Source organism: Eleginops maclovinus, chromosome 2, assembly GCF_036324505.1.
Source record: "Eleginops maclovinus isolate JMC-PN-2008 ecotype Puerto Natales chromosome 2, JC_Emac_rtc_rv5, whole genome shotgun sequence".
Classification (NCBI taxonomy): domain Eukaryota; kingdom Metazoa; phylum Chordata; class Actinopteri; order Perciformes; family Eleginopidae; genus Eleginops; species Eleginops maclovinus.
This window is the reverse complement of record NC_086350.1, coordinates 12,364,058-12,376,446: the sequence shown is the minus strand read 5'-3', so window position 1 is coordinate 12,376,446 and position 12,389 is coordinate 12,364,058. Positions and strand designations below refer to the sequence as shown.

At 38.5% G+C, this 12,389-nt stretch overlaps 2 protein-coding genes across 2 annotated transcripts in view; both read right to left on the bottom strand.

The window, feature by feature from the left end:
• LOC134860002 (FERM domain-containing protein 5) overlaps window positions 1-1,592 on the bottom strand; it is a 49,804-nt gene extending 48,212 nt beyond the window's left edge. Inside the window, exon 1 of the mRNA XM_063876832.1 lies at window positions 1,240-1,592. Within this exon, the coding sequence (XP_063732902.1) occupies window positions 1,240-1,341 (102 nt within the window). The 5' untranslated portion in view covers window positions 1,342-1,592. The remainder of the gene's footprint in view (window positions 1-1,239) is intronic.
• A 2,517-nt stretch (window positions 1,593-4,109) lies between these two features.
• Window positions 4,110-11,678, bottom strand: malt3 (MALT paracaspase 3). Its single transcript, XM_063874114.1, has 15 exons — window positions 11,565-11,678; window positions 11,255-11,325; window positions 11,028-11,152; window positions 10,336-10,474; window positions 10,019-10,194; window positions 9,722-9,818; window positions 9,247-9,282; window positions 8,926-9,129; window positions 7,922-8,099; window positions 7,672-7,746; window positions 7,377-7,504; window positions 6,112-6,261; window positions 5,433-5,587; window positions 4,790-4,906; window positions 4,110-4,665 (listed from the first exon to the last, which is right to left on the bottom strand). The coding sequence occupies exons 2-15, from the start codon at window positions 11,295-11,297 to the stop codon at window positions 4,342-4,344; spliced, it is 1,947 nt and encodes a 648-aa protein (XP_063730184.1). The 5' UTR covers window positions 11,298-11,325; window positions 11,565-11,678; the 3' UTR covers window positions 4,110-4,341.
• Between the last annotated feature and the right edge of the window lie 711 nt (window positions 11,679-12,389).

Below are 12,389 nucleotides of genomic sequence, written 5' to 3'. Positions count from 1 at the left end.
TCTGGCCCAGATCCATCTCTGGCTTAGCTCTCTGAGCACAAACACAGTTCTGTTTACAACCTGGGCACACAGTCACAGCCTTACAGTATATGCAGTATCTATTTCATGATCGCTGCTGAGAGAAAATAGGAAAGCCTGCAGTATGGCCTGCTGCTGATAACACATATCATAGTGACAAGAATCGTGAATGTCTTATTAATGTTTCATTGTTTCACATTGCAGGTTAAATGTTTCCTTGGAGTGTCGTGGAGCGGCTTTAATGCTTCTACATGTTGCTGACTAGCAGGAGAATTCTCCAAGGATTTCCTTACACCCCCACTACAACTGTGCAGCATCCACAAAGGGAACAAGTTTGTATCGTAATTGATGTGACAGGCCCTCTCACCTACTTGTTATGAAATCAGCAAGAACATAAAACTGCACAATCCTCAAAGCAACGCTTGTAGTTATGAGACAAAAGGTAGAGAGAGAGAGAGATGTTTAATCAGGGCCTAGTTCTGTTTTCATTTCTACAAGCAACATGTAACAACTGAACATATTAGTAGTTTGTTTTCAACTGTGGAAAATGACAACATATGAAAGAAATATATAAATACAAGCAAACATATAAATAGTGCTTCACTAAATGACAACGATCAATGCATCACATAGCAAATCTAGCTATGCTTCAACCAGTCTAGATCAGCCAAAAGAAAGTAACTTAGTAGGCATGTCTTCAAGAGGAGCAACACAATACCCCGTTTGCATTATTGATGTCAGAGGTTCAAGGCAAAATACATGAGCAACACTAAATGACGATAATTAATACCAACAAGCAATAATCCAGCAAGCAACACTACCTCAAGCAAAGAGACACACTGACACAGGAAAAATAATCCCTTTCAGTTTGTATTTCAGAGGGTAATGTGCTTTACACACCCCATCAACCCCCGCTGGAGGGGAACTGCAATGTATGTCCTACAAAGCTCCCTGAAATAAGCCTGCCACTAAATAAACATGAAGCCTCTTCTGGCGAAATAGTGGGTCACGTGAATGACAAACAATACGCCAGTCCTGTTATTTGAAACGAGAGAAATTATGCTGTGTGTCGTCCCTTTGTAGAAACCAGCAGCGGGACATGCAGGGCACTTGCTTTCCCTCCGCTCAAATACAAGCGTTTCCGCCTGCCAGGTCAGACACAAATGCATCGCTATTCCATGCCCTGCAGAGTGGAAACACTGTGGTCGACAGGTGACTAACCTGAATGGTGCACGTATATTCCGTATCATCCAGCAGTCTCACGGTACAGCTGTATTCCCGCTCAAGATTCCTGATGCTGCCACTCTTGAATCGGCTCAACATCTTCTCGGAGAATCGCTGCTGCTCTGCGTCTAGGACCAGAACAATAAAACTCAACACCAGCGTGCCAGTGAATGTCACATTGACCACAATCCTCGGTCCCCTAAACGACCAGCTGCCGGCGAGGCGTGCACCATTGTTGTCCCGTTAAGTTTCCGTGCTGTTGGCCCGTGTTAAAAAGAGCAGAATCCAAGGATGCCCGCATCCAGATCCAGCAGGGTAGCTCTGTTGTGTGTCTGTGGTGGAGCTGAGGATTATCTCTCACCATTCACCGCTGCCACTTGAGCAGGCGGGCGGGTCCCAATAAAAACTGACGTCAAAGTGAACCAACGGGGTTGTGTGGCGTTTTCTCTGCACTTTAATGTGTTTGTTCGGTTTATCCAGAACATTTTAAACGTGGCTTCTGTTTGTGAAATATCAACTAGGGATTTAAATAAAAATATAAAGTAATATTTGGTTTATATTGCAAAATGGGTAATAAAAGCGGTGCCTCACCAAGTTTAATATAAAGCTGTGATGATAAAATGCTTGCAATCCATAGATGTTTGAGTATAATTATGGATGTGGCCAAGCTTTAAAACAATAAATCAATGAGGTAAAACTTTTGAAGCTATGACAAGTATGTAGCAATGTGTCCCGAGGGGTGTATTGGAGTTATATCATCCAGGTTGGTTTGGTAAAATGTAATTCGTTTTTTTTTTTCAAATTAGGGTTAGCCATCCTGACTGGAAGCAGTGGTTATTTATCATACCTCTTCCCAGGTCATTTTGGGTGAATATTGAATGTATTCTACTGCCACCTGCAGGCCAGTCGTCGTTAGTGCGTTTTAAATATCAGTGCCCCCTCTCTATGATGCATACTGTGGCATGTTACTGGTTTGTGTAATAAAGGTAAGGTGATAAGGAATCTTCACTATGATTAACAGCAGTTTAATATTTTTACTATTCAATCTCTACATTATACTCACACAGCAGAGTTGACCACATCTTTCAGGAAACTGTTATTGTCTTTCGCATGAAAATCCAAGGTCTGTTCTACAGTTTACCACATTGACCATAACATGGGTACATGATTGTGTTTCAGCGTTGTGAATATTGTAACACTCGAACAAAAATCCAAAAGTCTAACCCTGTGAATTACCTGCCGTGACGCGGATTAGAACCGGGGTTGCGGCGGCGGTTACAACGCATGCCTACTAACCACTGTACGATCACGGTGATCTATCGGGGACTGGTGCTGCCAACGAATACTTTTGCTATTAGTAGTAGTCAGGTATATACAGGGTGCGATTTGACAAAAAAACAGAGGGGGGGATGTTTTTTTTAATTTATTCATAGACAAGAACATTGGACTTTTAACTTGCATAACTAGGGAGAAAAAAACGCAAAAAGTAGACAGGCCCTTTTTTCGGGTCCGTGGATTAGTCCCCATCACAACATGGCAAAACTTTTAATAACCCATACATGGATTTCTATTCAACGTCACAAAAACATGCGTACGCACTAACAGGCAGAAAGCACCATAGAACAGCATCAATGCTCTCCATGAAAAGACCCTCCAATTAACTTAAATCAAACACTCAAAATAATTCACTAAATAGCACAACGTGCTGTCAACACTCAGGGACAGGTCTGGAAAACTAGACAAAGTAAACAGTCGGCTCTGGTGACAAATTTGTGGTGGCTTTTTCGTTTTTCCTATCGGGGCATTGTCTGCAGCATTTCGGCCCTCTTCTATCCACAATTCTGCAAATGGGTCCTGTAAAGTAAGATGATATGCTGCTCTGAACGCGTTTCATGTTTGGTTCAGCGCTGTTTTTCCTGCGAAGTTCCCGCACAAAAATGTTACAATGTTTTTGTGTTCGATGACGTTCAGAAATATGCACCGTCTGCCAGAAGGCTGCTGAATAGCCTACTCTGATGTAAAGACACTGAAGATCGTTAGATTTCAAGAGTTTAAGTAGGCTAGCAGTTAAGTTGCATTCATCGCTATCAAGGGGGGGAAATCCTTGTCCCCACCGGAGATAAAAATAATTTAGCAGAGGTAGGGATAGGAAAACCAGAGGGGGGGAAATCCTCACCATCCCCCCCTACAAATCGCACTCTGGGTATATACATATGATACCTTGGTTTTGCATTGTAAGATGATTGCTTAAACATGTCCCTTTGAAACGTTGAAGGATTAAGTGACCACCTGAAGCAAGGTGACAAAGTTCCGAAACGTTAGCTTTGGTATTTTTGGAGAACTTTATGTTAAACCCTTTAGCTTATTTACTGAAGTTCACCTGCCACCATTTGTAAGCAAACATCAAGGGTGTTCTTACATAAACGATAGGTTTATATATTTCTTCGCTATTTCATTGAAACAGACGCTAAAGACAGCTTCTAGTTTTGCAAGATACTAAAAGTTGTGCGTTTTTATTTTAACGCCAACGCTACTATGGCCAATTTAAGTCACTCAACATGTTTTTTCTTTTACTCTTAAAACGACACTGCAACACCAAAAAGTATCTTGCTTCCATCTTGCCACCATCACGTTTGTGTTCCTCTTAATGGATACAATTTAGTCTTAATTCAAGTCATTCTGATATAGGCCTAAACTCAGTCAGGTTTAGCTCAAACCAGCATTCAGCATCATTTGTTATTTTTTGTGGATTAGTAATGTATATATAGTATCATCAACCTTAAAAACTTTGTAATCCATTTAAACTGTTGATTGGACAGTAAGATGTAATAACAAATACATTTATAGAAAATGACAAAAAAAAAGGGTGGAAAGTAGTGATTTTTATTAGATAAACTATAAACAGTAAAGCTATTTACTCTTTTTTTAGGCTAGCCAGCTTGCCACAGATGAAAACGTGATTTTTTAAAAGTATAATACATTTATTAAATTAAGTGTTAATGTTTTTTTGTGTGGAGTGTAGAATTAAAGGCTGGAAAGGCAAACCAACACAAACCTCAGCCATTCACTCACTCCTACATCATCAACCACAGACAAATGTCAAAAAGTAAAGTCTTGCAGTTCACTCTCGTCATTTTCTTCAGGTTCGTTGCTCCTTGTAACTGCAACTTTAGGAGCACACACTGCCTTTCTGGTGAAAGGGCCAGCCTGAGTCTGATGCAGCCGTGGTTTGCTGCTTGTAATGTTGCCCAAACTTTGAGCAGAAGCACCTTCTTTTTTCCTGGCTGGTGTTGTATGATTCCTCCTGTGCAGTTTACAGGATGCCACCAGAGGCTTTCCTACATCTATATGTAGGCTTTCGGTCCGGCGCAGCTTACTGTCCAAATCAGTATAGTGTAGATCAACTTTGATGACCAGCGAATCCTGACAGGCAAATGATAAACACGATTTCAAATTGATTGTATATATTTTGTTGTAAAGACTTGCTTTGTTTTGTTTTACAAAAACATTGGCAGAATAGAATCATGACCAATTATTGAATACATACCGTAAGCTTCTGAAGAGCACAAAGTCGCAGTGTAGAGTCTGCATTTTCAGATTTGGTAAATAGTAAAGAGTCCATCTCCTCTGACCTGCCAGACGCGGAAAAAATGTCTTCCATCGGCTAAAGATTTAAAGCATATAACATTTTGTCAGTATTATCACAATTGCCCTGCTTTAACACTGGCCTGGCAATGACTCACTGCTAGAAATGCACTTTATGATGATGATATGATAAAACCATTCATGAATCAGCCACTAGACGTCAGTATCAGCCAAGATTCTGTATTCTTGTATTACACTAGAAAAGTACAGCATATGACTATCACTACTTCCTTGTTCTTTGTCTGTGGCTGTAGCAGACTGGAAGTCTTTATATGGGCAGAACTTCCCCCTACATGTTAAACCCAGGGTAGTTTGGTCATCGTTGAGAAATTCTGCTTGCTCATGGAAACTGACAGCCCTTGTGGAATTTATGATGCAGATACAACTTGCAGTTTCTTTTTTTTAAGTCATAATACATAGTTTATTGTATACTGTTTACCTTTGCACGTATATTGGTTTTATGTCTATGAAGGAAAGTGCCATGCTTCCCATTTGGATGAGAATATAAATTGACAGGATAGTTTTAAGTAAAGATAAATATTTACAGGTATGCTGCTCAGGGTGATGGTGCAGTCCTGGGTCCGGGGGCCTCTAGTCTTTACAGTGGCAAAAGCCACTAAGACATTAGAGAACAAAGCTGAGAAGCTGACTTCCACTTCAACCCCGCAAACAAACATCCGCCGCTTCTTACGTGGAAGCTCTGAAAGGAGATATGAAAACGTTTTTTTACAAAATGATAAATACAGTTCACATATTACTCTTTTACTTTACATTCACACATTAGGGTATTACATGATTTACGGATAGAGCAGCTGATCTGATCATTTAAACCGCAGACATTTTATCCTTCATCTTGTCTATACTAGATGACATTTTAACATTATCTTTTGCATTTCAAAAAGTTAATTTTTCAGGAAGATATTGTGCCATTACAAAACATCTTTGAAAATGTTAAAGGAACCAGTTCCCCCTTTCGATTGATACAAAACAATGAGTAGCGTTTTTGAATGGTGCTAAAAATATCAAATAAACCACAATGTCTGCCTGCAGTTGGTTTGTCAGATGTGTATGAGGTATTGTAAAAAAAGAAAACAGAACAATCCCCCTCACACGATCGATGACAGCAGATCAAGAAACGGAACCGTGGTTTACTTGATGGAAAATAAACTATATTTAGACAGGATGTTTTAACAAAAAACATGTAAGACAGTATCCTCAACTCACTGTTTGCTTGTCTCCAGCAGGCATCCCGCAGATGTAGTTCTCTCGTGTGTCCGGCAGTCTGAACTGGGTCAGCAAGAGATCGAGGTTCCTTCAGCGTATGTTTGACCTCTACCTGCTGCTTGCCCGTGACTAGAGGGTCTCTGCCTAGATCTGGTGTAGAGAAGGAGAAATATACAGGTAAATAAAAGATCTGCAAGACTCTACAGCAACATCACATGTACATTTCCAGGGTGTTTTCCCCATATTTCACTAAGTCCACTTTGACCAGTATATCAACACTGCACTAACTACTAAGGTTAATCTTTAGTACAATAGGATTAGCATTCATACACTTTGGTCATGGGGCTTCCTGAGTTTTGCAATAGTAAGGAGGAAGGTTCATCATCTTCAAATGGCTGACTTTGAGGAACCTTGGGGAATTTGAAAAGTGATTTAATATTCCTAGTAATTACCTGGGGTTTTGGAAACCCCACTACAAAGTATTTATTACATGCAGACATAGGAATCGTAAAGTTAAATAGGGTGCAATAGCTAGCCTGTAGTATCAAAATCAAATATTTAATATAGATTTGTGCTTGACTTTTGAGAATATTTGGCGTCAGGGATATCTGGGGCGAGCTGTCTTCGCTATAATAGATGAGCAACCAGCCGCTCTTCTTCCATTTCAAAAAGTACCAGACAAGATGAGCGATATCAAAAGCAGAGGCTTGGGAATTTTTAAGTTACTGCCTATATTTTTCGCTTGATTAAAAAGTACAAACAGATTAAAAGAGAAAAAGGATAAAACCTAACAACAGTACAGTCATGGTTCATTTGTTCATCTAAATACGTCTACAGACACAAACCCTGACACACAGATTGCTGTCAGCAGGGAGTCCTGTGAACTCATGAGAGCTGTGGCAGGGGTGCCTAAACGGCAGAGCAGCTGTCTTGCAGGGTGCTAGCTCTCAGGTTTCCTGCTGTTCTCTTGCCAACAGTGTGAATTTCCAAAGAATGAGGTCATATGCTAATGCAACCTTGAAAAATAATTCTCCCAGAGAGCCATCAAACAGACAAACAGTAAACAACACTAAATGACTAGCTAATCATTATAAAATGTAACCGTGACCCAGTGAGCGCACCGAAGATCAACCTGTTCACTTTACATCGGTTTACCCACTGTCAACTTACTGAATGAATAAAAAAACTGATGAATTCATTATCATCAAAGAATTTGCTCACATACTACATAACTGAAAAGAAACAGTGCTTTTGTAAATACTTACCCTCTGACACTCTCTCTAAGACATGTGTGACTTTCTCGGTCTGTAGGATGTGTGCATTCAAGTACTTTGTGAAGATTCCAGTACTTCTCCCCCCGTCCTGGACCTCAAAAGCCTCAGCATCTTCACATCTGCATTGGTTGATAAAGAACATTTAATTAGAAATAATCAGATAGAAAAATATTTTGTTATTCTTTTTAAATAAACATCACTTTCTAAAGCATGTTGACTGAATTCAAATAAAAAGATTCTTAAATTTGCAATTGAGTGTAATAAACAACAAATAAAAAGTACATACGTGGCATAACCGTAAACAGTGTTCCCTCTAGGTCCCAAAGGCATAATGCCCGAAGGTATGCAATCCTGGTTGTACCTTTATAAAGTAAAATACAGTTCAGGTTATTGAAACGATCGACATGCATATTATTTAAAAAATCGAAATAATATGCACAGCATATAACATTGTTTAATAATCATTTCAAAAATAAATTTGAAAATCTTTGCTTCGCTGTCAGTTTGTGAAAACAGGAAGGAATTTCTGCACCTACCATTTTCTACATGTGTCCAGAAGCATTACACTCAGTGCAGTCTGTTTCTCCTGCATACTGCGCATGACTCTCTGCACACAGACACAGTTTTCAGGTTGGTACGGTTGTGGAGCATCAACAGCTACCAAGTAATTTCTCCCAGCATGCTCATATCCGTGACCCGCATAGTAGAATAGACCTGTAGAGAGTGATAAAATACACATCTTATAACAGCAACAAGACCACAAACATTTTAATCATAATATTTTCCACTAAACATACGCAATCCTTGGATAAATAATATGTAATGTCTGGAGCAGCTTGGAGAACGATCGCAATTGGGAGAAAAAGTCATATCATTTCGGTGCAGTAGGATATTCTTCCTTCCGTGTTTAATGCATTATTAGCAAGAGAAAGTAGAGAATAGTAACACAGGGTATCATTCAGACACAGCAGTTCTCTTATCTCTGTTTTGTTTCTTCATAAACATAATTTCATATTCCAGCTCTCATTTCATTACTGTGTACAGTTCCCCTTAACATTATGACTTGCACAGCTGTTTGCTTTAGTTATTAATAGCTTTCATTTTTCATAGAATGAGAGGCCACCTTTTCTTTTTTGTCCAACACCATGGATGTGATATACAGAGAATGTATTTGTCTGCTAGTGAATGACCCTCTTTCAAAGTGTCACATGCATAGAGGAAGTGCCATATATAGCATATGCTGTTAAAAATGCCTATGCTTATTTTTACCCCTTATCTGGCCACTCAACCCACGAATATTTACAAAGCAAGATATTAGTTCTGTAAACTGAGTGGAACCCATGACAGGTGGACAACAAAAGATGAAAGCCACAGAACAAACCAGAACAAGTAACTGAGTAGATGTTATATCTCTGATCCCACAAAAATGTTTTTTACAAAATGGCAGAATTTGTCCAAGGACAGAAGTTTCAATCATGGAACAACTGAACAATGAACCTAATTTAGAAACATTTTTCATGTAGAGACAAATTTTAATCACCATAAACTCCTCTGTCAAGGAGCTGAATGAACTTTTCAATAGCGGCCAGCATCTCCTCTCTGGTGAGGTCCAGCAGGGAAACCACTCTGAAGTCAAGCTGCTGCAGGAGGTTGGCCAGCTCATGCACATCCATGATGGGGGCCATCAAGGCCGGGTGGTGGGAGTAATTCAGGTTGCCAATAAGGAGGGCAACTTTATCAGTGGCTGCAACAAAGACCAAAGTGAAATTCTAATTATAGCAGTACAACAAAATGATCATACATGCCGTGATCGTTTTCTATTGATCACACTAAAACTAGCAATATAGCGATATATGATTACCTGTGATTGCTGGAGGTGGAAGCGGATCAGTTTGCACTAAAGGATTGTGAAAAAGAAAAGCACAAAATCAGTTTTTAAACAAAAATCGTATCTTAAGTATTATGATTTTGTCAAGAGTATACATTGAGAGCATTACAATTCAAATGTGACGATATTTTGTGATCCATACTCTACACGCCACAACATAAGTCACAAACAGGAGAAACACAGCAAGAGCTAGTTTCACTTTACATCTCTTTCCTGTTGTTGGCCTAAGGCTCGGATCAAGCACTATTTGGAGTGCTACTTCCTTTTTAGTCTGTAGAAATGGGAAAGTACCTGCAGCATAATGGAAATAACTTCTAAGAACTTAATTAATGGAATGAAAGGTGTGTTTTTCCTTCACAGCCTTTTCGTGAGAAATGGAGGAAGTAAAGTGCGTTGCTAAAAGAAAGACTCTAAACTGTGGATAAAAGTAGTTTCAGTTATGACTTACCAATGTCAACATCCACTGGTTCAGTCCATGTCTCTTGTAGTATGTTAGATATGCAGCACAAGTATGATCCTTTATGTTCGGCTGTTGCATGGTCAATCTGCAGGTATTACAATACATAATATTATTTTTTCTATCATTGTTTGTCCTTCAGGCATGTAAGATAACTCATCCATTAATCAAAGCCTTGACATTTTCACCAAAGTGCAATGATTCATACCCAGTGAAATGACACAGTAAATACAGAACAGTGTAAATAATACCTGACAACACTGAGCTAAGTAAACACTCCTTTCTTACCTGTAGCATGCCAGTAGTCTTATCCTGCAGCGGCTGTCCATTTCTGTACCACTGATAGTGTGGAGTGGGGCTGCCAAAGGCAGCGCAGTGGAGAGTGACTTTTGTACCTTGTCGGACTGTCTGGGGTTTAGGGTTCACAGCAATATGTGGCTCACCTTGCCAGAGTATTGGCAACCCTGAAATAACAATGTAAAAGCAACATGCTTAAAACGTGTTTACTTCCAACACCCAAGAGGCTATGTTAAAATACGAAAAACAATGGTAAAAGCACTACACTACTACAATAGATACTGAAATGAGTATGGCACAATGCATACCTGATTTATCAATGTCCAACACCTTCACTTTTACCCAGTCACTGAACACGCAGTTACAGAAGTTGTCACTCACTCGGCAGATGTAGAGCTGAGATTTTTTGGCTTGTATGGTCAAGTCTTCATTATTGCCCGCAAACACCTGGAAGTGAAAACGGAACTGATGATTATAACTAAGAAACAGAAACATTCATACTGTACATAAACAGTACGGTACTTAAAATGATTTATTTTGAACAACAATCAATTTCATTTATGTTACAACAATATATATCATTGGAGTAATAATCAATGCAATAATGTGTTCATCACATTAATGTTGAAGCTGATAAAAGTGGAACTTATCATTATGCTATACAAACCGCTGAGATCTTTATGAATTTAACCGAGGTATCAAAGAGTTTATATTAACCTACAATAATAAAGTATTTGTTAATTATGTTTTGTATTTTAAATCTGAATCTTGAAAAATAAATAGATAAATGAAGCCTACTGGTGTAAAAGTTTAAAATGTATAAGAAGCATAAAGTGGCATAAAAAAGAAATACTCCATACACACAGTTATGCACAGTAGACATTATTTGCACATTAAAGTTACAGTAACAATCACTATTCAACAGGTTTAAGTATGGATGTAAAACCTTAAAAAGGGACGTTTTCCTAACCCATACACACAGGTAAAGTAGGCTACGTACCTCCTCATCATCTTCAGTGAACCACTGGTAGTGGAGGATACCTGTGCCCTCAGCACGGACTCTTAGGGTCACCTTATGGTCCGCAGGTACACACACAGAAAAGGGGTGCCGCACTATGAACAGTTCTGAAACAAATCAAGTGAGAATCTCAGTAATATGAATTCAAACTCTGTTGTCTCTTTTATTTTTGAAAAGTCATAATTTGGTGCGTTAAAAATACAACATACCGCTGATCATTATTCGACGGGATTTGGTACGGGATCCAGTCATCAGCGCATTTTCTTCTTCTTATAACAGACTGTGGGAAGTTTAAAATTGTAAAATGATTAGTTAATCCCTCAAGTAGCCTATCGCTCCCAGATCGAAAAAGACAAGAATGACAAGAATATAAGGAAACGGTTTTAAAAGAGAAGTTAGGGCCATTAAAGGTCTAGCATCAGCCCATAACTTATAATAACAATTAGCAACTGTAATATCAACAGTTTATCAGACATAAATGTCCGTGATCAATAAATAATGATGTAAGTGTAGCCATACCTGCTGTAGTCTTGTACTGTTGGATCAGCTGTCAATCCGTGTATGTTTTCCTGCTCTGAAGCTTCTTAACTTAATTTAGAGCAAAAAAACAACTTCCTTTTACCGGAATGAGACAGCGTGCATACGCATTATCGACAAGCCTGTAATACGGGGGCATCTCAAAGAACATTACATGTCTGTTATCTTTGGTTTACTTACAAAATGGACATTTATTTTGAATTCAAAACAAACATGTGCATTTAATTGAAAAATAAGTAAACAGAGGAATTCCACACTGGTTAAATCAATGGGAATCATTGAAAGGGATATGCAGGTGGAGCCACTTTTCAAACATTACGGTAAAGCGCAATCTGGCTCCTTTAGAGGTGTTGTAAAATAACTGAGATTTAGTTTAGGGACATAATAGTGGACACAATATTTTTCAATGAGATCGAGAAAATATGGCCTGATATTTACAGTTTATTAAAGCATCTAAATTAAATACATTCAAATGGTATGCCCTCTAATGTTTTATTTGTACATTTAATGTAATTGTTGTATACCATTAAGTACTAGTATTCTGTATAATATACTGATATTATGTTCAGCATGTCCTTTACAGCTATTGTATTTGGCATTCTCACATAAGGTTGATAGGTTTAAATATAATATATTGCCTAATTTTCAGGAGAGTTAGTTTTTTTTATCTTTTGTTTTTTAAAGCTATTTAAAAAATCATCAGGAACATCTCAGGCTCGTTTTCAAGTGTGTCATGGCCAACATAGAACAGTGAGTTGAAAACAAACCTGTATTAGATGTAAATATAAATATATAATTATAAACACA